Source organism: Centroberyx affinis, unplaced genomic scaffold (assembly GCF_046629955.1).
Source record: "Centroberyx affinis isolate AG114_WGS23_722 - 3 ecotype Tasmania unplaced genomic scaffold, CSIRO-AGI_Caff_v1 ptg001502l_1, whole genome shotgun sequence".
Classification (NCBI taxonomy): Eukaryota; Metazoa; Chordata; class Actinopteri; order Beryciformes; family Berycidae; genus Centroberyx; species Centroberyx affinis.
In genome coordinates, this window is record NW_027279966.1 from 257,583 (window position 1) to 283,353 (window position 25,771).

A 25,771-nucleotide genomic window follows, 5' to 3' on the forward strand; every position below is an offset into this window, starting at 1 on the left:
GATGGATACTGTAGATATAAGCCTCTTGCCCATACAACCTATAGCGTTACAAGCCTATCACAGAAAGAGCTCAAACGTAAAAGTTAAAATATTTTCCGCCCGTAAAGAGATCAAGATAAAAAAAAAAAAAAAAAAAAAGTCCCCAGCACATACCTGTTATATCATTACTTCTTTGATTCTGGTTTATGCAGGCTTGAAGGGCTTCATGATAACACCGCACTAAGGAAATAAAACTGTAGCTGTGGTGATATGCAAATTAACGGCTCCCGCTGAATGCAAGGGCATTTATTATTCATAAATTACTCATGTTTATGCAAATTAGGGTATACGGAAAGGCTGGTGGGGGTTGGGTGGCTCTGTCTAAACATACAGTGTGATTCCATTGCTGTTATGTGTTCCTCCGTCTCAACAGCAAAATGACAGACTTTAGCGGACTCTAAGCATTTGACCAGCATGGTCCCGGTCCAACATGGATCCATCTGAACTGTCAGCACGGGCAATTAACTGAGGGCGGGGCGTTTAAGGAACTGGAAGAAATTGTGCAAATCAGCTAACGTGGGCTAGCTAGTTTGCAGCGGGTAAATGGGAAAATACACCCCTAAAACTGTTTTGAATATCATGTACAGTAGCCTTGCGGGCCTAAGTGTGGATACATTGTGATTTGTGATGGCTAACCTTTAGGCCTGTGTATTTTAAAGTGTAGTCAAAGCTCAGTTCCACTCAAGAGCTTCAAATATAGGTTAGCAAGATACTTCTCCTTCCTCCCTCAAGAGGAGAGTTCTGCATGTTCTGTTAATGGGTTAAAAGAAACCCTAAGGAGCTGGGGTTTGCTTCAAAATGGGGCTAAACGTTAATGAATTGAGATTTGAGACATGCTCTAATATTGTGTTTTTTTTGTATTTTCATTAGGCCCAGAGCAACAAAACAAACCTCAAATCTCTCTCTCTCTCTCTCTCTCTCTCTCTCTCTCTCTCACACACACACACACACACAATCGCATTCCTCTTGCGCGCTCTATCAGAGATTACGGTAGAGCAAGCTCGTCATCAACGGCGGACGATGTTGACGTAAGAGTTGCGACGCGCATCATTTGATACTGTTGATGCTGTCGACTTCGTATTTTTAATTTAAGACAGAATTAAGTTTAAAGTCAGAAAGGCTTCTTTTTACATCTCTACTACATTACGATCCTCATTCTTCTAGTTTCGGACTGGCTAGCGTGTGTGCGTTCATAAATAAAGTAAGTTAATTTATGCTAATTTACCGCACACCAGTCATAGTTTGAGAGCAAGCTAACTTTACTCTGTCAGCTGGAGCCAGTTGTTTGACCCGTTGGGCTGTTTTGAATCTTTGTTTTTTTGGCAGAGGCAGTCATGTTCCACAACAGCTCACACAGAAAGTACTGGATTTTTGACACTGAAGACAACGTGGATCTGTTAAGGTGCGAGGCCAACCAGAAGGCCCGCGGCAAAATGACAGCAAGTGGGAAGGTAAGTGCTGTAGAAGATATTGGTGTCGTGGTGAGAAAAATCCAGTTTATTGCAACACTAAATAACCCTAATATCACTTTTCCATTCCTGGTAACGTGCAAGGACAAAAACTGACACCTCTCTCTCTCACTCTCACTCTCACTCTCTCACTCTCACTCTCACTCACTCTCTCTCTCTCTCTCTCTCTCTCTCTCTCTCTCTCTCTCTCTCTCTCTCTCTCTCTCTCTCTCTCTCTCTCTCTCTCTCATTCAAATCAGCTTTATTGGCACGAAAGAAAAGAGACCTATATAGTACAGTATAGTGCTTCAATTGCAGTAACTTTGCAAACATTAACAAATAGTTTTCAGTACATAACCAATAATATATGAATATCAACTCTCTCTCTCTCTCTTTGTTTGTTTGTTTGTTTGTTTACCAAGCCTGGGGTTAGTGAGTCCTTGTTCCTGCAGCGTCATGAGGAAGACGTCTTGTTCAGACACTATGAGAAGAGGCTGCTGGACTTCTGCAATGCGTTCAAGCCTGTGATGCCCAAGTCTGTAGTGGTACGTACTACCTGCTCATCTACTCAGAGTTATAATATGTATAACCTTTAGTGGTGTCATGACATCTAAGCCATGCCTGTTTACCTATTTACCCCAGGGCACAGCCATCATGTACTTCAGAAGATTCTACCTGAATAACTCGCTCATGGAGTACCACCCCAGGATTATAATGTGAGTAGTTATGATCATGGTAAAAAACGAGCAGTGAGGACTGCATGTATTGGAATCAGGGAAAACTCAAAAAAATAAAATGTAATCTGTTACACCCAGTAGAAATACAATAATCATACTTTTGAGAAAATTAATACTTCTCGGATTACTCTATGATAAATATGTTTGAAGGGACAAGGGCCTTTTGATCAGGAGATTACAAAAACAAACATAATTTTCCATAGCTTGAAAGAATAGTTAACTCTGGTTGTTGATGATGAGGTAGACTAAATCAAATTAGTCTCTAAACTTGAATTCATTCTTTGCTTCTTATTCTGTAGATGTTGGAGGCAACATAATTCAGAGTAACTAAAAGCAATTGCATTAGGTCACTAATTGAACCTATCACACTAATTAAAAGGTTTATCTCAGTGATTTCAGTTTTTATCAGCTAATCGGTGGTTTGTAATGGACTACATACGACATGCACTGTGTTGTGTACATGCAGTGTAACAGTTCCATGTATTTGATCAAATCTCCTTCTCAGCCAGTCTATCCAAACCAGTCTTTCCACCCTCTGTTTCAGGCTGACCTGTGCATACTTGTCCTGTAAGGTGGATGAGTTCAACGTCTCCAGCACCCAGTTTGTGGGTAACCTCCTGCAGGAGACCCCGGCAGGGCAGGAGAGGGTCCTGGAGCAGATCCTGGAGTACGAGCTCCTGCTCATCCAGCAGCTCAACTTCCACCTGGTGGTCCACAACCCCTACAGACCCATGGAGGGCCTGCTCATTGACCTGAAGGTGGGTGGACTCCCGGAGAGCTTTGAACGTCAGACTTGTATTCGTAAAGCTTCGCAGAGCAGAAGGAATGATCTAGATCACTTGAGTGCTGCTTTATATCTCGTTTAGGGAAGGGACAATATTGAAATTCAGGATATGGCAATACAAAATTGTGATAATACATATCGAGGGGCAGAAAAATTAATCGCGATGTTAGGTACATTTTATTCTGCTGTAGTAATCACAAATGAGATGGTTTGTCCATCACGATTTCACAAACTCTCAATCGAAATTATATTATTTGCACTTTGTAAAGACATTTTTAAAGTGTTGTTTACATTTTAGCAAGCCAATGCCGTTGGTAGAAAGATTTGTGGCTCAGAAATAAACATAATTCTGTCATACTTTGTCGGCATTGAACTTTAATTCATCACATCGTATCGTGAGATAAGCATATCGTCCCATCCCCACTCCTCCTGATATATTCTGCCCTCAGACGAGGTATCCTCTGCTGGAGAACCCCGAGTCACTGAGGAAGAGTGCTGATGACTTTCTGACACGGGCAACCATGACGGATGCAGGGCTGCTGTTCCCCCCTTCTCAGATCGCCCTAACAGCTATTCTGAACAGCGCGTCACGGGCCGGACTCAGCATGGAGAGGTGGGTCAGCAACAAGGACCAGAGCTCAGTGTCAGCTCAGTTTGAATAAAAAAAAAATGGGTTTCAAAAGTATTTTTGAAAAATAAATATTATTTTCTTCCTTAAATTATCTACTTAGAATGTAAAGCTTACTTCACTTTGGTCGAATATTTTCCATTTTTGGCCCTCATGAGTTCAGAAGCTGTCAACATCGAGCATTAGTTGCCACCAGCATTTAGGCTTTTTTCCCTTGGATCTCAATATCATTGCAAAGAGGCATAATTCAAACAAGCTGCTAATTAAGAGGTAGGACCCTCAACACAGAATAAGATATCACTTACATGTTTTAAATATATTTTTTCAGCTAATGTTTTGAAAAGAAAATTGTGTGTGCCAATGATTGGTCATGAGTGACCTGGTTTACTGTTCATGAATTCAAGTAGAGATGTGTGGACTAAAAGGGAAAATGTTATACCAAAGTAAAAAATCACTTCATATAGACATTGCAATTTGACTGAATTGAACACAATCCTGGGGTGATATTCTTACACCAGAAAAAAATGCAATTGTTTTTTTTCCCCCTAGAGTGTTATAATGGAACAAATGCTACCTGTGTTTATTTCATGTGCCTAGTTACCTGGCAGAATGCTTGGGACTGAAGGATGAAAAGGAGACCCTCTCAAAGATGTATGAATCAATGAGACGTGAGTAAATTGCACCTACAGTTTGCTATCACAAGATGGTGATATTGAGCTGTCTTTTCAGCTTTAGTGTACAGTGGTTTACCAAATGTAACAGTCTTATCTGAGCAAAATGTGCCTAAAAACACTGGATCCTCTACTCATCCAGGGATGAAAAACCTCATAAAGAAGTATGAACTTCCCAAATCGGAGGAGGTGAATGTTTACAAACAGAAGTTGGAGAGGATCCATGCTGAATTTACCACAAGCTCAAAGTAAGGAGATGGTGCTGGGGCCTGCTCGTGTTTAAATTGGACACAATTACTAATAGTAAGTAATATGTAAATGTATTGTCACACAATATACTGTGATATTAAAGTCACAATATGTGACTTTATTGTGCAGCGGAAAAAACGTTATCAGATATAATCATAAATGAATGAACAGCCTACCTTTATTAATAGGCAACTTTTTAGTTTCAACTTGATATTTGATAATGTGACAATATTAATTGTACTGTATTTAAATTAATATTGTCCAGTGAGTGCATCGTTACAGCCGGTCTGTGTAGGCCTTTGTAATTGTAGCTGCGGTTTGTATCCCCCACCCCCAATTAAGCAACTCCAAACTTGTCTTGTCATACGTACTAACAGCTTTATTTCAGCCAGGTTGTTGTATCTAAGATGCAAAAGGTTCAAGGTTCAGTATCAGGTAGAAAAATAAAAAAGGAACACATCATCGGCTATATGAAATACAGAAAGGAAGTACAACAGCACACCACATTCCTACCTACATCATCCATGCCACGTAGCACAGCTGATATTGGTACCGCTGATGAGGAGACTTAGGCTTATATATCATTCTTAATTCTCTCCATCTGATGCCAGTTATCGGTTAACACTTGGTGAGGTTGGTGAGGTCCGTGGTATCTTAAGTGCATCTACAGTAAACTGTTTGGTAAAACGCTTGAGCTATGACAGGCACAGATTCACAAAGATTATGCCAAGGCCAACCCATATGACTCGGAACTTGATAAATCTGTGCATGGCATGACTTCTCAGGATGAATCTATATGAACACGGTCAGTGCAGAGGTGTACTACAACACCAATGACAGTAGGATAGCGAGAGAGACTGCAAAATACATGAAAGCTTTTGTTCACATCCCCAGGCTTAAAGGGAGCATTTGTGACGTTTCTTAGAGCAGCATATATGTAGGCCCACACACTATAGCAGTTTCCATTTAGGGTTAACACATGCACAGGACAGGTTACAGATATCCTCTACAAACTCCGTTAGATTATCATACAAAGTCCGCTATCATTCAGCTCTGTTCAGCTATCATATACAAACACCTTTACTTCCATACAAGCCTAAGTGTATAATATCAACAAGCAAAGCAGCATATAAAAAAACATATATAACAAGTGTTTCCAGTGCTATGTGGTAGTTAATACACAAAGACAGTGAAAGTTGTAAGTGGTGATGGTTTGAAGGAAGAGCTTGTGTCGTAAAATCAAGTGGAGTAGGCTAGAGGTTGGTGTGTAGAAAGGGAGTTAAGGCTTGCGTTGTCTTAGAGAGAGGTGCTACGTTAAAATTCCCTGATGATGGCAGATAACGCTACTTCAATGCTTTGGATCGCCTCTCCTCTCACTGACGCAGGAAGTCTTGTCCAAAGTTCCACTGTTGACAAGGGAGAGGAGGGGCTTCAACAATCTCAAGCCAATGTTCCTCCAGATCAGGGTGCCCCATTCGCCTGGCTCCATGTCAATCACTGACAGTAACCAATCAAACATCTGAGCCAGTGGCAGCCACACCAGAATAAAGGAAGTCAAGGTCAAGTTCAGAGATTTGTGTGGCTGCCTCTAGCTAAGTAATCGACTGCGTCTCAGGTCCATCTTCATTGAAGTCATCTCTTCTTATCTGACCATGTCCCTTGTTGAAGTTTGATCATAATTCAAGTCAACACATTGTCAGTGTCTGAAGCATTTTGGGAAAGGGCTTTGGAAGGACGGTTTTCAGATCTGCAGCAGTAGTATCCCAAAGAGAACAAAGTCTCCCCAGCCATATTGCGTTTGAACTGCCAGATATCTAGGCTACATGCTCAGAAAAACAAATTCACTTAAGTCTTCGGTCCTGGGCTTCATACCAGGATGAGGCCTGGCTTTGGCTGGCTGGCTGTGTGGTCGACTGCTCTTTGAATCTCGGTTGGCGCACAGTATAATTCACATTACCTGGATGGCAGCAGCCAGTGACATGATGGTGCACTCGGTCCTGAAAGATAAAGCGGACATGTTTGTAAAAGGCACGTGCTGATGAGTTTTAATGTGCATAGAAATACTATTCATGTGTATTGGTGTGAACAACTAGCCTACATGAAGTTACAACACATTGAACATGACGATGCTAATGAAACTACAACTACTTATGGTGTTGATCATGAAGGTGTAGAGGAAACTAAATGTCACATACTGTACCTAGATGACTGTTGACAATGGACTTGAAGGGAGGGGTTGGTTATGCAAGGAGAGAATATGTGGAACAGAGTTCACCAACAATTACAGCTTGCAAAGACAACTTCTGATTCACAGATCTCAAAGCTGTTACAAAACCAATTTGAATCTAAACATACCGTTCTGTCCTTGACACCTACAAGTTACATATGCTGATGATTCACTTAATTGCTCATAGTAAAAATATTGATCTCTATTACAGCAAAAGAAAAAGAGGATATGAGGATGACGGCCATGTGGCAAAGGAACCTCGTATAACAGAAGAGGTGAGACAATATTCTGCAATAAAAGCTGACATTCTGGCAATACTGAGTAAGATAAATTAGATTTTGTCTTAAATTAGGCTATGTCAATCTTGTATGAATGTGTTTCTCCTGTCAGCAAATAGCAGTTGTTGGTGCTAGTCAATTAACTAAACTTGTTTCATTCCAGGAGTGGACTGACGAAGACTTGCTATGAGCATTTACACCTATATGGTTTTGAATCCAAACAAAGTTGTAACTTATTACACAGTATAACAATAAATATACACCTGTCAGGGTTAATGACACACAGAGGAGGTTTCATAGAAAATACTGAGTGTGTCAAAGACTTTGCCATTTACAGGTGTTCAGGTCAGATATTTACTTTTCCACATAATATTGAGATCAAACATCCTTTGCTATCTTGGTTTCCCTTTCTGTAAAAAGAATAAAGATATTTTTTCTACATATTTTATTGTGTCTTTCTGCAGCTTAAGAAGAGAATAGTTCTCAGTATGTTCTAATACAGGATCTGTATGTAAAGTAGATATATCGAAGGATCAAACAAAGCCACCATGGTATTGTGTGCACAAATTTCTCCATTTTTGTCTAGGGACAATGAACGACGCCATTATCTACTTTAAAAAAAAACGGTTTAATAAGTGCATGCATGTCTGATACAATCTGTACTATTCCAAAATTTTACTGCTGTAAACACTTTCATTAACTTGGTTTCTCTGATTACGTGTCTTGTCTGGCATTGAGAAGTTTCAAGAAAGACTGAACCAAACAATCAAAAAATAGCTGATACAATTGGAGAAAAAAATTCAGCTCATCTCAATTATATACTCATGATTCCAGCAAGAGAATTTATTCTTGATATAAAATAACCATACTTTCTGAAAGATTTTTTTCCAATCTAGAAAACAAAGGAAGAAAAAGAACAAATAGACAGAAATGCTAGTTTCAGCACTTTGCGGATATTGTCACAACCATAAAATAAATCAGTCACTAATTACAGTATAAAAAGCATTATCGCTCATAATCCAGTTATAAGAAAAGGGGACAGGGAGAACTAGCTTCTTCATGTCAGTTAACTTTCCTCATATTGAGCAGGGAGAGGGGATACACTTTGGCAACCTGTGCTGTCAAAACACATTGTGGGTACAAAGAAGCTTCTTTTTGAAATCTTAATATTTGGCCCTCGTGATGAAGGGAATGAAATGTACCCAAGTCATAGAATCATGAACACAGTTTATGAGTGGGGAAAAAGAAAATTTTTCCTGTGCATACAGCTGTCAGTCACTGGTGCAAGTTTTTTGTGTGTATAAGTACTGCGTCGGTGGTTGTATTCGTCTGCTGTTGTTGCATAGCTCTCTTGTGGCGAACGGGACAAGATGGCAGGTGGGTGGGGATGGGCGGGACTATCGGAGGAGGAGATGATGGAGGGTGGTGGAGGAGGGGTTGCCATGGTGATGAGGGTAGAGCATGCTAGGTCCCCTCTGTGTGCTGCACTCCGGAGGAGGAGACTTGACGGAAGGATGGAAGGAGAGGAGGAGGGGAGGTGTGCAGTACTACCTGTTGCTGTTGGACATGGCATAGTGAACCTGCTTCTGCTGGAGGAGCTCTGTGATGGCCAGCAGCTTTTTCAACACATGCTATGGAGAGAGAGAGAGAGAAGCATCACGACATTAGATGAAACAGTCGAAATTCAATTATATAAATTCCACTGAGGAACAGGCCAACTGAAGAAGGTAGAGCTGAGATGAAAGCCAGACGAATATAAAAATATATTCATTTTATAGGGTGATACTGAATAAGGAGGCAGAGAGACGAGCCACATCAGAGGCAGTACCGAGGAAAAAGACAAAATGCCACAAACAAACAGGAGTCACTGAAACCCCATTAAGAGAGAAATACAAGTGAGATAAATCTCTTGGAGCAGAGTAGGACATAAATCCTCCAGAGTTTGCCTGGCTGCGATATCATCAGTCTCTGACCTGCTGTGCTCCCCTCTCGTTGCTCAGGGTGCGGAGCTCATCTGAGTGTGTGGCACAGAGCTCGTGCAGCGCAGCCAGGTCCCGGGACAGGTCCGTCCTAAAGTGCTCTGTGGCTTCAGGGAGGTCGGGGACGTTCTGGAAACACGCACGTAAAACAGTTGAGGATCCTTTTGAACTTGTGCACAATGTCAGCATCCATGGTGTACATGACAGGATTTAGAAATAGACTAGAATTTGATGTCAATATGCAAAGAATGTGACTCACCCCCAACTCGTCCAGAAACATGATCATCCTATGTTTGTTGTTTTTGATGAAAGGGTTCACACCCTCCATGTAGGGCTCCTGTGTGAGGATAGAAAAATGTATCAACGTCTGATAAACAAGTCTAACTCACAGCTGACATGACAAATACACACAATGCGTTTCCAATCAAGACAGCCTGTCCTGAACACAGAATTATGATAAAAAATTAGAATAAAAAAAAGATTCTTCTGACAGATGTCCATAGCCAAAAAACAGTTTTACTGCACATTTCTGGGATCAAAACAGTTTCAGGTAGATAATCTGTACCTTGGCACCAAACTCTACCAGGTTGGCCAGGTTCTGGACAGACTTGGCGACCAGAGTGAGGGTCCTGCCTGCTGTTGAAGATGGAGGGTCTGTGCAGAAAGAGAGTGCAGCACAAAACTCACATCAATGATTTGTTACACTGGAAACAAGAGGACTGTGTGTGTGTGTGTGTGCTTTTGTGTGGACACTCACCAGCGATGATGTTGAACATTCTGGGGTTGAGGATGGCAGGACAGATGAGTCTTAGGAAGACAAAGCCACTGGAAGAGCCAAAGATATGTGAAGTTAGACTGCAGAACTCATTACTTAGTTACTTGTTACTTTGTTGCTTGCTTTGGTACTTACATTAATAACACAAAATCACATGTTAAAAATTAATTTTATGTTACTAATGAAAGTTAAATGAAGACAGCACAGATATGATTACTCCTTTTCAACAACAATCAAGTAGTATAGCCAAACGTTTTTATATTTTTGTGTGTTTACCTGACAACTCTGGTCCTCATGGTGGTGTTGGTGGGCCATTTCTGCTGCACTGACTTCTGTAGGCAGCCGTAGATGAACCTCAGTGTCCTGGATGGGTCAGCATAGAGAGACACCGAGGGGTTATTTGGAGGTGATTTTACCTCAATTGATTTATACTGATTTATACTGCGGGTGGCGTCACTGTCTGAGTGTGTTTGTTCTTACGGCGGTAGGATCTCAGCAGCCATGAAGATCTTCTCCACCAGTTCGGACAGGATGTTGAGGAGATGAGCCAGGTTCAGGTTCACGTCCTCATTTTTCTCCAGTTTGGAAGGGTTCAACTTAAGACAGGGAGCGAGAAAGAGAAAGAGAGGCAGAGAGAGAGATAGAGAGAGAGCGAGGGAAAAACAGACAGAGACAGACAAATGAGGATGAGTTAATCTGGATTCACAATGTATGATGGTGAACAATGAGATGAAAAAATAAATTTCACCTTTTACAACTACAACAGCAATTGATGCAATAGCACAGATAGCTGCAATTACATAATAGTATTGATACGTTGTGTGTTGGTTAGATACAGATCAACCATGGGAGGGGAATATATTTATAATATTTGCTATTATAAACATAAAGCGGCACTGGGGAGAAATTTAACAAATAACAACACTAATGAACTGCAAAACATAATGGCCTATTCAGTGCTACTATGGGCGTATGAACTCTATACATATTGCATAGCCTTTTGATATATTAATCGCAGCTGAAGCTCACACATTTAGCAGCCTTGAGACCCGAGCAATGTTGACGCTGTGTCATGGTGACATTTTTTTTTTCCACTGCGTCTAGATGGCATCCTTGTGGAGCCAAAATGCTGATATGATGTTACAAATGCCATGTACTCAGCCCTGTACCACAGATAAGTGCAAGGGAAAATAGCTTACTGAGAGGGAAAGGGAGAGAGAGACAGAGAGGGAGGGAGAGAGAGAGAGCACTCAGGTTTGTACCTCGCAGGACTGTTTGCTCTCCATGATCTTGAGGATGGTGTCTTTGAGAGCGTGGTGGACGAAGGGTGTGGCTGTGGCCTTCATATACTGCTCCATCAGTGTGCTGGCCAGCGTGGTCGCTCTGAACAACGTTGTCGCCTCGTCTGGCAACAGTGCAGGAACAGAGCAATTCATACCAGTGTATGGGTACATGCATTTATACACATGGATGTATACATTTATTTTCCCTACAAAATCCAAGTGAAAAGAGTTAACAATCTTGAGATAAAGGGTATACCATCCGCATAAATGTTTGCCATCCATCCATCCATCCATTCTTCTTTTTAAAACATGCTTTCTGTTTCTTTCTTTCTAGTTTTTCATGATTTCTGCTTGTATTTCTTACCCTCCATGTTAATCTCTCTGTCGTTGAGTGTCCTGAGTAAGGGGGCCTCGGCCTTCTCGTGTCTGAAGATCCGCAGCAGGAGGCTGGCCAGCAGGGTGCGGTCCTGCCCACACACATGGGCCAGGGCATAGATTACATGGAACTCCTTCTGCAGGATCATCTGCGGAGGAGGACACACACACACACACACACACACACACACACACACACACACACACACACACACACACACACACACACACACACACACACACACACACACACACACACACACACACACACACACACACACACACACACACACACACACACACACACACAGAAAGACAGAAAATGAGATCAGTGTCACTTTGAGCGAACAACTGAGCGGACCAGTTCGCGGACATTAAAAATCTTAATTCTCTCTCTCTCTCTTTTCCAAGCTCTTAGCGAATCAGACCTCTTTGAACTCGCTGTACTCCTCCTCAGGCATGATCTTCTCCATGGAGTAGCGGGCGCGCACACGCAAGGAGCCCGGCTCGATGCCCTTCAGAGGCACGTGGGAGCTGAGAGGAAACCACTCATCAATCATCTGGCCCCTCTGCAGACGGTTCAGCTGGCAGCGCATGAACACTGAGGGGGACAGAGAGATTGAGGTGTGGAGGGAGGCGGGGACAGCGGGAGAGAGGATTGATTGTGAGGAGAGTGAAAGACAGGAAAGGTGATTGCACACATGGGAAATGTGGAGTAGCATTTACTAGCTGACTTAAACTAATTATTTTGTTTTTAATTCAAAGATGTACTTACAGATGTCGCTTTCTTTGCTCTTTTTTGTCTTGTTGCTCAAGCTGATTTCAAATCTGTTGATTTCGCTCGACAAGTCACTGAAAGAAAAGATAAATACTTGTAGTTATACGGTAAACAAGTGGGCAAAATATAGCTAATTCTAGGTGAGAAGCATTGGTATATTGATAGGAAGGTGATAAACGAAGAGGAAGATAAAATGGAGATGGAGGAGGGAGAGTGGGAAAAGCAAAGCGAGGAAGATGAAGCAGAACAGGGAGAGGTGCGATGGACTCACTCAAAGATGAACTCCTCAGTGAAGACGGGGTTCTGGCCCTCCCTGGGGTGCGTCTTGGCCACCTGGACGCTGTTCAGGTAGATGTTACAGTAGGGGTTGGTGAAGTGCTTCACAGGCAGTTTGTGGGCCTCCTCCACATATAGCACCAGGCTGCTCACCTGGGAGAAGACAAATATAACATGGCTGCTGGTAAAGGAGTTCGGGACAGATAAAACGCACACGTACAGGGGAAATAGGGTCATTGTCAATAATAAAAAAATAATAATAATTGATAAGTTTCCCGTTGCTTTTCATTTATATTTAGAAAATGGCTGATGAATGCAGCAGTTCTGAGAATGACGAGTCCCCAAGCAAGTCTTCAAAACAATGACTTAAGTAGAGCCCTAATGCAGCCATAGAGTTGATAAACAGTTTTATATTTTAGGCACTTAACTGATGTTCTTAGGAGCTGTGTGTCTTGCTCAAGAACAAAGACACCTGGCTGTTGTGGGGATCGAACCTGACACCTTTCGATTACTAGACAGTCTCTCTAACAACTAGGCAACCCTGCTGCCGGACTGCTCACTCTTAGTCAATTTTCAATTTCTTTTTTTTTTTTTTTTAAGATTTATTTTCAGCATTTTATGCTTTATTGACAGAGAGACAGGAAGGTATGGGAGAGAGAGAGGGGAGGACATGCAGCAAATGACCGTGGGCTGGATTTGAACCCGGGTCGCTGCGGGAAGGACTGAGCTGAGCTGGTACGTGCTCTACTCGGTGATCCACCGGGGCGCCCCAGTCAATTTTCAATTTCAGCTTTTGAGTTTGCTATTATTCATTACTAGTGATCTTGCAGCTATGTGATCAACATTTTGTTTTACTGTTGTGGTACACTTTGTCTAAACTATTGTTTTGCCTCTTACAAGCATGGGCTTATGGTTTGTGTACCTGTCTAAGTCTCTTGTTGGAGGTGGGCTGGGTGGGTTTCCTTAGGTTACTGCAGAATGTTTGAAGGCATTTCATCCAATCCTGCAAAAAATGGAAAGCAGGGAGAGAATACTGGTAAAATACAGTTATTAGACGGCCAGTCAATGACAGAAGCAGGCGTACAGAGACCCTCCCATTACCTGTGCCTGCTCCGGGGCCTCCCCCGCAAAGTAGAATATGTACTGTTCCTCGCTAAAGTGCTGGACCACAATCTGGAAACAGTTTGGCCTGGAAAAAAACAGGAGAGCACACTCGACATTAATTTGTACCAGATGACACATCATCACAAGAGCTTCTTCAATGTGGCCTCTGGGTAGCGGACCATTCAGAGTTGAGAGACACCGCTTCCTGCCAACTTTACTAAATTAGACCAATCAAGAGTATTTTGGCGCCTCACCTGCCAAACAGACTGTCATGCACACCGTACACGGAGCACACACTTAGGTCGATCAGCCCTTTGGGTTTGGTGGCTCTCTTCTCACTCTCAAAGTAGATGAGCTGGGCATCGTTACCCTCCAGGATGAAGTAAAGGTTCTTCCATCGCTTGCCTTTGCCTGGAGGCGAGAGGAACCAGAGAAAAGCTCATCATTGGGACGAGACCCAAAAAAACAGGACACAGATCATATTATTCAGATTTCAAAATTGAAGCTTCAAGAGGCTATTGAAAGCCTTTATCAACAATACTATACAACATGTACCTTAAATCATTTGTGAGTAAGTGAAAAATTATACCTTTGTTGAATAGGAGGTAGCCTTTCTTGACAATGTTTTTGTAGAAAGCATCTTTTGTTTTCCGTCTGATAGTGTTATAAATTTCCTTTCCGTCCACTATGTCGCTGAGGACTTGTTCCTGGTGCTGAAGTAAATTTGAAAAGAAATCAAAACATCATACAACCACAAAGGTGAAATCAATTCCATTCTCAAAGGACGAGTTTACATTACAAGTTATTTTTCTTTTTTAAATGAAGTGACATATTTGTGACAGCAACCAGGAAAACTTCTGATGTGAGATTTTCTCTTCAATACCCAAATTTGCATAACGATGGACCAAGTGCATAAATATGGTCGTCATTCAGTCCTCCCAGTCCAGTGCAGTTTGCACCCAGCACTTGCACCATCTTTTCCTCTTTGTCCAAACAGGTAAGAGCTGATGCCGACATTTAGACGCTTTGTAAGACAGTGTGGGTATGAGCAATGTGAAGATGGCAGAACAGGAGGCTGCCATGTATATCTACCTGGCTCTTTTGGGGTTAAATGTGATTAAAACCTTCAATTGCCTTTCACCCCTTATCAGGTCAAAAGGTGGCCTAAAATTGACACAGTAATGCTAGCAGGGAGTTGGACCTACCTGCACTGAAACGGCTTCTTTCAGGTTGTAGCCCTCAACAATCTGCTCTTTCTTGTAATGGTCGATGATGTCATCAACACTGTCAGAGAGACAGATGAAGCATATCAGTTATTGCATTACATTATGTTGTCGTGAGGCAACAAGCATTATTTTCTTTTCCTAGACTACTACACAACTATTCTGTTGTAACAAAAATAATAATATGGCCACACATACCTGTTGTAGTACCTCCCCCCCATCATGTACTGATTGTTGGGGGTAGGGCAAATCTTAAACCTTTGGATGTTTTCATTGGTGCGAAAAAAGAGGGAGTAGTCCCCAGGCGTGTTGTCTGACGGCCGGACTAGGAAACTGCACACCTGGCCAACTATGAGACACATGGAGTGAGAGAGCGAGAGAGAAATAGGAAGATAAGGAAAAAGAGAAAGGTTTTAGTGCGTGCTCAGCATTACATTATGATAAATGGATTTTGATGTTCAAAACTAATTCATAATTTTGACAGAAGGAATGTGTGATAACTTCACAAGTGATTAATAACTCCGGCCTAATGAAAGGAAGAGAGGAATGGTACCTGTCATCAGCAGGTTGTAGGCCTCTTGCTTGCTGATCTTTCCGTGATACCAGCTGTACAGGAGACCCAGGAAGAGCATTAGAAGAAAGAGAGGCACACAATAGAATTAGCTCAATCAACAAAATGCAGATGTTCAGAGGTGCCCATTCCAACACCGCCATCTCTCAACACAGAAGTATTTAATTGCTGACATCTCGGTCGGGGACATTCATCAGACAAAATTACACTGTTTCCAAAAATGATTCCCTAGTGCCTTCAAACATATCATGTGCAGATGTAATCACTGTTACGTTGGTGCTAAAAGAAAGAAGGGCTTAAATGTAAGCATAATGTAAATTTCTGAACTCCTTGTCACACAGGCCTGTAGGCACGTGGCATCAGTAAGTTGTTTGACTTGGAGTCACTGACTAAATCAGTCTTTAAGATCTGCAGAGATGAGCAATAAAATATGTCAGGGAGTCAGTAATGACTCATACTGTATACATTGTGCCGTTATGCTCCTCTGCGTCCTAAAACAGAAGATAAAAACGTCATTTATAGCTGGAGGACATGGCAAACATTGGTTGCGTGCGCGGAGGCAACCAAAGAGGCTGAACTAACAGGGATGTAATGAGCCTCTAAATGATAGGTTGCCTAAAAATATAAACTAAGCAGCCGCTTTCACAAAATAAAGCCGAGGAAGTCACTGCTCCGTAGACAATCGTAAGTAATTAGAAAAGTATGGATGTCATAGGCTTACATACTGCTACGGATTTTACACATTGATCAGCTATTGGTCACTAAGAAAACAAGTTTGACTGTGCTTATAACTTACACTTTGCCCTCATGTGGATCCTCCTCCCGCCCCTGAAAAACATCAGAAACAGAAATGTTCAAGTGGCCAAGTCTAATGGACCAACGGCTACGGTCAAGTGATACAAAACTGGCGAGGACCACCATCATCTCTACATTTTATCAACCCTGGGTGCTGTACTGAGAAAACTTGGGTGTATTACCTGGGTGTACAGATGCCACTACTGAGTACTGGCATGCACCCTGCACTGAGTTAACTTTTAATTATTGAGATGCACCCAGCCAAATGAACTGTGCAGATATCACTATTAAGTACTCAGATGCACCCTGACTTGAATGTACTGAATAGATCTCCCAATAGTTTTGAGATGCATGCTACTTTGTGTGCTGGGGTGGAAGTTACTACTTAGTAATGAGATGCACTTTACAGAGCGTACTGAAACGGCTTCTGCTCAGGGTGTTTCACTTGACCTGAGAGAATTTTCTTTTAAGTATTGATCCACATCTTACTTATACAGAAGTCACTACTGAACAATGAGATGCATCCTGCCCTCGCTGTGCTGTACTCACCACCTCCTCTACCAGATCCTCCACAATGAGGCCCTGCTCCTCTGTGCGAACGTTGGTCACCCACATCCAGCCATCATCCAGTTCATTGTGAACGATAAACATGTCCCCTTTCAGGAAGCTGGAGATACATGGAGTTAAAGAGGATATTATGAGTAACAGATTTAATCTTTCATTGACACAGTTTTTCTGATAGCCTTGCACCTACGTGATGTGCGTATAACTACTCCTTCAACTAAGAGATTTAATCTGTCATACAACAATGCACAGATTGACCCTAACAAAAATGGCACAAATGTGAGCATATACAAATTTCATGCTACATTTTTTAACCTTGTATTTTTTTTCTCTTATGTAGTATTTTTACTTCAACAAATTTTCCTTTGGATGTGTTTTCTATTTCTATCTCCTCCTTATATATTGTGATATTCTTGTTTGTGTGCCTTCCTGTAAACCACATTATGCTTTTATACTAGTGTTATATAAAGTCTATTTTTACAGTAAAGTTTAAACGACAACTTCAACAATAGTGGCTCTATAGCTTAAATTTGCCAGCCGAAGAAATTGGACAAATGTCTGCCTGGTATTTGGTTTTAGACTGTAGTACCGCGGCACTACCAGCAGGGGTCTCCTCTGAGACACACAACATTTTATATAAAGATTGCATGTCTATCCATCCAGTTAAGCCTGTGACTGGTTGGCAGACACAGGGTCATGTTTCAGGATGAGGTTGACTTCAGACAGATGTTTATCAGATTTGGGAAATCAGGGATAGCTGGGATCATCAGTAAGTGTGCCTACTGCAGCTAAATGACAGGGAGAGGACTGTTTTTTCATTAGGAAGTCAGATGATGGGCTTTCCAGTGAGTGTGCTGTGAGGGGAATAGCAGGCCAGGGTGAATACTTTACATGCCTGTTTCATGTCAACAAATTAAAGAAAAACTAGGTTGCTTTCTGGGAGCAATACAATCTCATTCAATATTTCTGGGCTCAGGAGAACAACACTGCTTGTTTGTAGCTCAAATGTTTAGGGTCATATTGATGATGCTACTTTCAAACAGCAACTGGTTGGATACGCAAATGTCTTCCTACAAGTGTTAGACCATAAAAACAGCCACTTCCCCATTAATATACACAGGGACTCACCTGATCTCATCAGTTTCTGGCACTTTGGTGTATGGAAGTATGGCCCTGACTCTCCTCCGGTCCTCTACAGGCTGTGGAAACACGCACGCAAAGAATAACAATCTCATCCTTAGCCTTGACCTTCCAAACACACATCCATGCTAAACCCCCCAATTATCCCACAAAATCAAGTATTCTACTAAAACTCCCTCTGGGAGATTTCACACTCCTCTAAAACAGGTAATTAGCATTAGTCTGAGCCTTGCCTTAAACAGTTCTGAATATTGCCTGAAGGCAAAAGATGAGGGGAAAAGGAAGACATGGGAAAAATAATCTCTTGTACGCCGAGTAGTCAGCGGCTGAAAAAAGGAATCAGGGCTGCCTTCAAGTTAACTCAAAAAAGGTCCATTTTTTCCATCCATCTTTCAGCTCACAGACATTTCATCAGGGTAAGGTAAAAGTTTCATGAAACATTTCATTAAGATGAAAGTTTGTCCCTCAGAAATAGTTTACGCTTAAAGCTGGTGTACTGAAATGAACTGATGGCAAAAGAAGAAGACATGTCTGGACAATCTGAATGTTCTAGACTCCGGGCCAGTCAGTCAATCAGTCAGTCAGTCTCACCTCTGGGGGCGCCACTGGCGATAGCAGCTTTTCTCCTTTCAGCAGGCAAGACACATAGCTGTAGTAACCAATCAGGTCGGACAGAGAGGAGAACCGCCGCCCGCCAATGTAATAGTCTCCACACATGGCGATTATCCTGTTGAGAGAACACACAACAATGACAGAAGACAGTGAGGTTATTGTTAAAACAGGCTAATAGCTGCACAGTGAAGACGAGACAGAAAATGTTCCACACTCATCCGTTAACTAAAAACTAAACTAAAATGAACTATCTTGACTGTTTCAACATTCGTCTTTCAACATTGCCCCCTACATTTACAGACAGTGATAAATGACTCATTAAAAAATACAGCACGGATATACAGTATATACACACACAGTATATATATATATATATATATATATATATATATAGATAGAGAGAGAGAGAGAGAGAGAGAGAGAGAGAGAGAGAGAGAGAGAAGAAAAAGAAAGAAAGAACGAGAGAGAGAAAGAGAGAGAGAGAGAGAAAGAGAGAGAGAGCAAAGCTGCCTCGCTAAATTAAACTATCATGACTCAGATAATTGTCATTTGTAGCTCAGATAAGAGCCTGGAAATTGCTCCAGTGAATGATGACAATGGCGTGGTAAAAGTACCGCACTGTGCCATCTCCCAGTGGGGAGCCAGTAATCCTAATTCTCTGCTCATCTGTTGAGTGGATCTCTGATTGCAGGTTAATAATAAACACACTTGCGTATTGCTCATTTGTTTACAGCCACAATCCAAGGACATCAACCTATTGAGGTGTAAGGCCATGCTATTAACCTTGTGTTCATAATTCCCTTACAGAAGGGCTCCTTCCTCCCAGCATCGATGACATCATGTCTCTACATTGGGCTGATGAGCACGAGCGAGATGATGATGTCATCGCTGTTTAATTAGCAACAGCTTGATGAACAAACCCTGTGAGCTGAGGAGGATACACTGGCAAGGTACAGACAGAGTAACTTGAGATATACTCCCAATAATGCGCTGATGTTAAAAGTATGTTATCAGTCTGAGCAAGCGGTAGACAAAACAGCCAACACTGTCTAGCACGATCCCTCAACTCTGAGAGAGAGAGAGAGAGAGAGAGAGAGAGAGAGAGAGAGAGAGAGAGAGAGAGAGAGAGAGAGAGAGAGAGAGAGAGAGAGAGAGAGAGAGAGAGAGAGCCCTCTCAGGTGTTATGAGTGAGCAGTGTGTTACATGGGGCTAATGTATCCTGATACTGGATATAATACATTCAGTGAGGGGGTGGACAGTTGTAAAGCCTAACTTGTCTTGTCTGACTGACTGTAGGGTTATAAGATACTCCAAGGTATTGTTGCCAGTCAAGTGCGCTGTCCTCTCTCTTTCACTTCAGGTCCACCCACACACCTTCCATCAAAGAAAAGTCTTCTTCATCACACACACACACACACACACACACACACACAGGTTCCAGCAGACAACTATGTGTGCCAGTTGATGTAGGCTACATGTTAAAAATATTTGGTTCAACTTTGCAATCTTTAGTCTATGTGCGAATTGGTGACGACGCACACAGGCTCAAATATTCTGCACAGACATGACAGGCCACCGGAAACCACCTGTCAAACTTACGTCTGCTGTGACATTTTCTGACTCAACCACCATCAGCCAAGCGCTCTGTGAGGTCGATACCCTTTCAGCACAGTGTCTGTGGCTTTCGGTCCTTTCGTTTAGCAGGTGATGACAAACCTCTATAGTTCCCCTGTCTTTATCTTCTATTTTATGCTGGTATGCTTTCTACTTGGTGTGAGCTCGCCATGTCATTTGTTACCATTTGTGCGAAATCTACAGTCACAGCTGTGTACTCCATATGCTGTGTATGTGTTTGGGTCTATATTTCTGCATGGGAGAGAGAGTTTTGTGTGGTATGTTAATTATTTTCTGAGGCCAGTAAAGGTTGTGGGATTACATAGCAGCTTCTATCCGAACTAGGTTTGTCTGTATGTGTGTGTGTGTGTGTGTGTGTGTGCCGTGTGCTTGTGTTCTGGCTGACCTGAAGTGGTTGACCACGCTGGTCATGCTGAGGAAGGATAGGACGAAAGAACCGGGCCGGCGGTCGCTCTCCCTGATGAGGTAGCTGCCAGGGGTGCGGGCCTGGCGCAGCCGCTCCTCAGCGATGGTCCGGTCCAGCTTGCCATGGTACCACCTGAGACAGACAAGGGGGAAGTGGGGGGGGATTGATGGTGAGAGAGGAGGACAAAAGAGAGAGTAAGGGTTATTCCAATGTGAGACTAATTTGTGAGAGTACTTCCCGAAACTATTTATCAGTACACTGCTTTGAGGCGATTCTTTTTAGATCGTCCGGGCCTTAGGCACTGTGCACACACAAATAGCCTCTTAATCTAGGCCATGAAATGATGAGGACCAGCTTTTTCAAAATGCTGCTGAGACAAATTCAAAATATGATGACATTTGGAAGGAACACTGCTCTCAGTGTTGCTAAAGCAATCAGCCTAATAAGCAGTGAATTGCACAATTGCTTTGTGCAATAAGCACAGCATGAATAATAAAATTGCTTGATTAATTAATGAATCAATGTACTGTGGTGTCATTCATAAATTCTTGGCTTTGCATCGTTCACTCCACACACAGGGCTGTACAGTGCGACATATATGTCGCACGTGCTACGAAAAAATCGGTCTGTGCGATGAATGAATTTACCGCAGTAGCATCCATGCGATACAGTTTTGGGTGTGTGGAGCCGCTTGTTTGTGTGAAGTGAGGGTTTGTGTGCTTGTGTGTGAGGTGAATTGATGGCGCATCGCTATTCTACTTGGTAATTGTAGTCTACCGTGCGAGACCGCTGCGTAGAGGGGGACTGCCCATTGTTCCGACGGCCCATTATTCCGAAACCCCAATAGTCCGAAAAATGTCCCAAAGGACCGAAAGCCCATTTGTCCGACAGCCTGTTATCCCGAAAACAAACGCCCATTGCTCCGAAAATACACACTCTCGCTGCAGTTAGAAAGATTCATGGCCTGCAATCAGTCGGCCCTGCCTCCTAATGTTTCACACCCTCTTTCCCCCGGTTGATTGGGAGCATCTGTGTATATATACTGTATATGGCTGTCGGAACTGACGTCCGGTAACTTACCAACTAGGCTACACCACTCGGCTGCTCCAAACACCAGACCGTGTGCGTCCATGAAGAAAACGTGAGTAGCTTGTTCTTCTTAGGGGATTAAGCCCTCACTACCATCATAATATCACTGCTGCATGGAACGCGGCATATTTCCAATTCAGGGAAGAATGACTGTTAGAGTAATATCCAACCGCGAGGTCTGACAGCCAGCTTCCTCCATTGCACCCGGGAAGGTCCGATGACGTCATTCTGCATAATAATTAGCCATGTGCTTCTGTTTGTTTGAGAAACGATGGAAGATTTAGTGTGAACAATGGACAGATAAAGAAAGATAAATGTACCTCAGAGTAGATTCATTTCATTATAATTATTATTTGGAATGTTTGTTTAAATTATAGTTAACCTAATTTGTTAACTTGTTAATATTGCCATTTATTTACAATTCATTCCGATGTGCTGGAGATAAACAGAAAAAGTAAATGAATAATAAGGAAATATCCTAAACAAATAAAATGAAATAAATCACATCCTTTGTCCTCAGATCATAACAACAAGTTAACAAATTAGGTTAACTATAATTTAAACAAACATTCCAAATAATAATTATAATGAAATGAAAGGCAAATGTATCATTCTTTATCTGTCCATTGTTCACACTAAATCTTCCATTCGGAATCAAATTGAATCGTGAGATTCCCATAGATTCACACCCCTAATTTGAAGCGTAATATATTGATGTTTTATATACCACTGTTACGTCCCTGCAATTTACCATTATGGGCAAATAAAGAAAATGTTTGTCTGAAAACATTTCTTGTTAAGGTTTGGACTTTGTGTGCCCTGTATGCAACATTAATGTCCTCTGTCACATACCTGTTTAAGTGATGAACTGCACTACTTGTGGTTGTTTTTAGAGATGGTAACAGACGTTTTATACGTGTGCTACAATTTTGTGGCCTGTGCTACAAAACTATCAACCTCTGTGCAAAAAAAGTTAAAGGAATAGTTCACCCAAAAATGAAAATTCTGTCATCTACTCACCCTCATGCCAAATGAAACACAGGTGAAATTTGTTAGTCCATATAACACACAGGGAGGTTGCCAGCACAACTTCATAGCAGCCTTCTCTAAAACAACTGAAGTCAATGGGGACCTGTTCTTTAGAGTTCCAAAACAAAAGTAGTTGTAGTTAAGATTTGCACTAAATTATGGTGTAAATATACTGTGGGTCTTTTTGGAACTCTGAAGAACTGGTCCCCACTGATTTCAGTTGTTTTGGAGAAGGCTGCTATGGAGTTGTGCTGGCAACCTCCCTGTGTGTTATATGGACAAACTTCACCTGTGTTTCAACTGGCATGACGGTGAGTAGATGATGACAGAATTTTCATTTTTGGGTGAACTGTTCCTTTAATGTACAGCCCTGACACACAATTTCTTGTTGGCTTGGCATATCATTCAATCAATGTATTGTCCCACTCAAGGTCACATTACACATTAAATCTTGGACTAGGATGATCTCTGGTTTTCTCAATCAACCATTCATGTACATTAAGCTCTAGTTTGTTCATTCAATCATGACTATTCACAATATGCAGGCTATGGGTGAACAATTCAAGATAAACACAATCACAAGCCACAAACTAACAGGAGGATACTGCACTGAACTTGGCACTGGCAATCTTAGTATACCAGACATAGTAAACGGTCTTGCACTTGGACTCACTTTAATGTGTCTGTCTGCGAGGAGCATAGTTAGACACACAAATGCCTGAAGCAGAGAATGACTGGTGCCTAATTACAACAAGCCTTATTGAAACCACAATACTCTCTAAGATTTTACCACCGACCTGGAAACAGACAAAACAGACTGAGAGTCACTTGTTCTGAAACAAATGGAAAGAGGAAGGCACCTAAAAGCGTAAAAGCCAAAAGCTTTTCGAGCTTCCACCACACCATTAAAGTCTCGCTGCTTTCTGAATTAAACAGAAGCTTTAAGGTCAACACTGGTTAAAATTTCAGCGGGTGGGGCTGAACTTGACAGGGCCTTTCGAGATGGGGGAAAAAAATTAACACGCTTTTCCAAATTTAGGCCAACGGTGCCTCTCAGAACAGGGGGCCGTGAGTGGAAAAACATCCAGCGGTGAGAAGATGAATGAGTTGCTGCAGTAGCTCTTTTCACAGGAGACTTGAAGGACTCCCATCTGGTTTAGGTGAGCAGAGGCGTCCACTTGTAAAGTAAAAAAAAGTGATGAAGTCTGCTAACATGAAGTAAGCTGGAGGAAGGCTTGCTGAGAGGAGGAGGATGAGGAGGAGCGGAGGGAGAGTTAAGGGTCTGTGATGGGGCTTAGGGACTGGCAGAAGGATTTGTGTGATGAGAGAGTATTGAAGAGGACAGACATGAGAAGTGAGTGTGTGATTGAGAGGAGGTGGAGAGTGGGGCCAAGCAGCCGAGGGACCGAGGAAGCTGGGGGGAATAACGCTGAAGAGGGAAAGACAGATGAGAGTGAAAGAAGAGTGGCAGAGGGGAGAGTGGCGCTCCCTATCCTATATCACAAGCTAGTTAGGTTCTAATTATTACAGCTTAATATGACTTAACTAAATTAGGCTACAGTAGTGAAATAGGGCATCATCAGTGGTTTGAAACTATGCCAGTTAAGGTCTCTATTGCTTTAAGCTATCCTAAACAGCCAAACAGAGTGAGCAGCCAACATCAGGCCTGCAACCGACAACTGGGAGACAAATCTCAAGGCACAAACCAGTGTTTCCCACACATAGACTTTACTTGGGCGGGCCAGCCAGGTATATTAACGGCCGCCAAAGTATATTTGGCAACCCATTAAAGCATTTTTTATTTTTATTTTTTTATCCATCCGAACGACGAGAACGACGCCATCCGCGATGGATTAACTAGTGGACAATCTCCTCTCGCTCTACCCCTCCAGGGTTTCCCACACAAAACTTTGTGGCGGGCCGCCACAATATCAGCACTGACCGCCACAAATGTTCTTTTTTTTTCACTATTTAATCGTAGAACTGCGTGTAGCGCATTGATTCGCTCAGCCCCTAATTGCTCCACGTGATCTCTCTCTAACAGAAGAACTAACAGTCGGAATACAGCTGAGTTTCCGAGATTAGCACGCTGTATAGCCTAGCTGCTAGTAACGTTAATATTAACTTTTTAACTCTGACTCTGAATGTTTGCTCCCTCAATCCAGATTAATATTGAAAAATATTTTCAAAGAAGGAAAAGGATAAGGAGCAGGGACTGTCTGGACCAGAGGAGCTGGAGGAGCCACAAAACCACAAATACATTCGAACTCTGTGGGAAACACTGCAAACAGTACAGATCATGATTGACAAGAAGATGCTGGGATGTAACGAGGACCTCTCCCCTCCTGCTCCTCTCTGTCCTGGTTTCCCATCTGCTCTGTTTACAAACTCCTCCATGACCCAAAACCTCTTCCTCATGTACTAGCACCAATTGAAGACATTTCCTTCAGATGGGGTGTCTGGTGTATTTGACAGGCTGATGTACATCCTGGAATCACCATTCAGCATTCATGCCAAAGGTGAAAAACACATGCAAACACATGCAAACCAAACACTCACCCACCCATCCACCCACCCACACCCCCCATGACAGTTTTGTTAATTACGCTGAGCTGGACATTCAGCTCAGTAGCTATCATGCAGACCTTTGTACCCAGTCTTACTGTTTGTGCAAATGGCACTGTGAGTGATTCCCTCCACCTCTATCTGCCAATCAACAGCAGCATGTTCCATAACTTTCAAGGGGCTCAGATTGAGTCTCATTAGTGAGGTATGGCCTAGTAGAGGAGGGTGCATTCAATGTATTCTCCTGTCATATAGGTTTGCTGACTCAATGCCTTTACAACACTTTCTGAATACTACCAATTAGGTCTACAGTTCTTTTTGAGTAGCATCCTCTGTCTCAAACTAGGCTGCTGTAAACAACTAGGTCTATTTACTAGCAACGGAAAATATGTCATCTTAAAACCTTTAAAAAACTTGCTGTTATACGTCTGAAGACAACATACAATGAGTGCCAAAAACTGACTTTGAACTACACCATCATCCAGAAAAATTGATTTGAATTTATTCAGCA

At 42.2% G+C, this 25,771-nt stretch overlaps 2 protein-coding genes across 3 annotated transcripts in view; one reads left to right on the forward strand and one right to left on the reverse strand.

Annotated features, from left to right (window-relative positions):
* The first annotated feature begins 1,085 nt into the window (after positions 1-1,085).
* Positions 1,086-7,482, forward strand: ccnh (cyclin H). The gene is made up of 10 exons (XM_071527218.1): positions 1,086-1,240; positions 1,366-1,490; positions 1,910-2,032; positions 2,130-2,203; positions 2,769-2,982; positions 3,458-3,621; positions 4,234-4,304; positions 4,450-4,555; positions 6,995-7,058; positions 7,225-7,482. The coding sequence occupies exons 2-10, from the start codon at positions 1,374-1,376 to the stop codon at positions 7,249-7,251; spliced, it is 960 nt and encodes a 319-aa protein (XP_071383319.1). The 5' UTR covers positions 1,086-1,240; positions 1,366-1,373; the 3' UTR covers positions 7,252-7,482.
* The window catches only part of rasa1a (RAS p21 protein activator (GTPase activating protein) 1a), a 31,251-nt gene continuing 11,984 nt past the window's right edge, over positions 6,505-25,771 (reverse strand). The window contains exons 2-26 of one of the 2 annotated variants that reach the window (XM_071527216.1): positions 20,557-20,709; positions 18,516-18,651; positions 17,913-17,983; positions 16,770-16,887; positions 16,222-16,253; positions 15,408-15,460; positions 15,053-15,203; positions 14,837-14,915; positions 14,221-14,344; positions 13,886-14,042; positions 13,629-13,716; positions 13,450-13,530; positions 12,523-12,680; positions 12,249-12,325; positions 11,902-12,074; positions 11,463-11,622; positions 11,078-11,220; positions 10,296-10,411; positions 10,092-10,178; positions 9,798-9,865; positions 9,606-9,694; positions 9,300-9,377; positions 9,035-9,169; positions 8,613-8,692; positions 6,505-6,553 (exon numbers count right to left, since the gene is read on the reverse strand). In XM_071527216.1, coding sequence (XP_071383317.1) covers positions 6,505-6,553; positions 8,613-8,692; positions 9,035-9,169; positions 9,300-9,377; positions 9,606-9,694; positions 9,798-9,865; positions 10,092-10,178; positions 10,296-10,411; positions 11,078-11,220; positions 11,463-11,622; positions 11,902-12,074; positions 12,249-12,325; positions 12,523-12,680; positions 13,450-13,530; positions 13,629-13,716; positions 13,886-14,042; positions 14,221-14,344; positions 14,837-14,915; positions 15,053-15,203; positions 15,408-15,460; positions 16,222-16,253; positions 16,770-16,887; positions 17,913-17,983; positions 18,516-18,651; positions 20,557-20,709 — 2,656 coding nt within the window. Of the gene's footprint in view, positions 6,554-7,652; positions 8,693-9,034; positions 9,170-9,299; positions 9,378-9,605; positions 9,695-9,797; positions 9,866-10,091; positions 10,179-10,295; positions 10,412-11,077; positions 11,221-11,462; positions 11,623-11,901; positions 12,075-12,248; positions 12,326-12,522; positions 12,681-13,449; positions 13,531-13,628; positions 13,717-13,885; positions 14,043-14,220; positions 14,345-14,836; positions 14,916-15,052; positions 15,204-15,407; positions 15,461-16,221; positions 16,254-16,769; positions 16,888-17,912; positions 17,984-18,515; positions 18,652-20,556; positions 20,710-25,771 lie in introns of those variants that run through there. The other variant, XM_071527217.1, reaches the window with a different exon arrangement.

What these genes read in the sequence shown, in the direction of transcription:
- ccnh (XM_071527218.1), top strand. Translation starts at nt 1,374, where the DNA reads ATGTTCCACAACAGCTCACACAGAAAGTACTGGATTTTTGACACTGAA. An exon ending in AAATGACAGCAAGTGGGAAG is followed by an intron (nt 1,491 to 1,909) that starts GTAAGTGCTGTA and finishes TTGTTTACCAAG; the next exon opens with CCTGGGGTTAGTGAGTCCTT. An exon ending in GCCGGACTCAGCATGGAGAG is followed by an intron (nt 3,622 to 4,233) that starts GTGGGTCAGCAA and finishes TCATGTGCCTAG; the next exon opens with TTACCTGGCAGAATGCTTGG.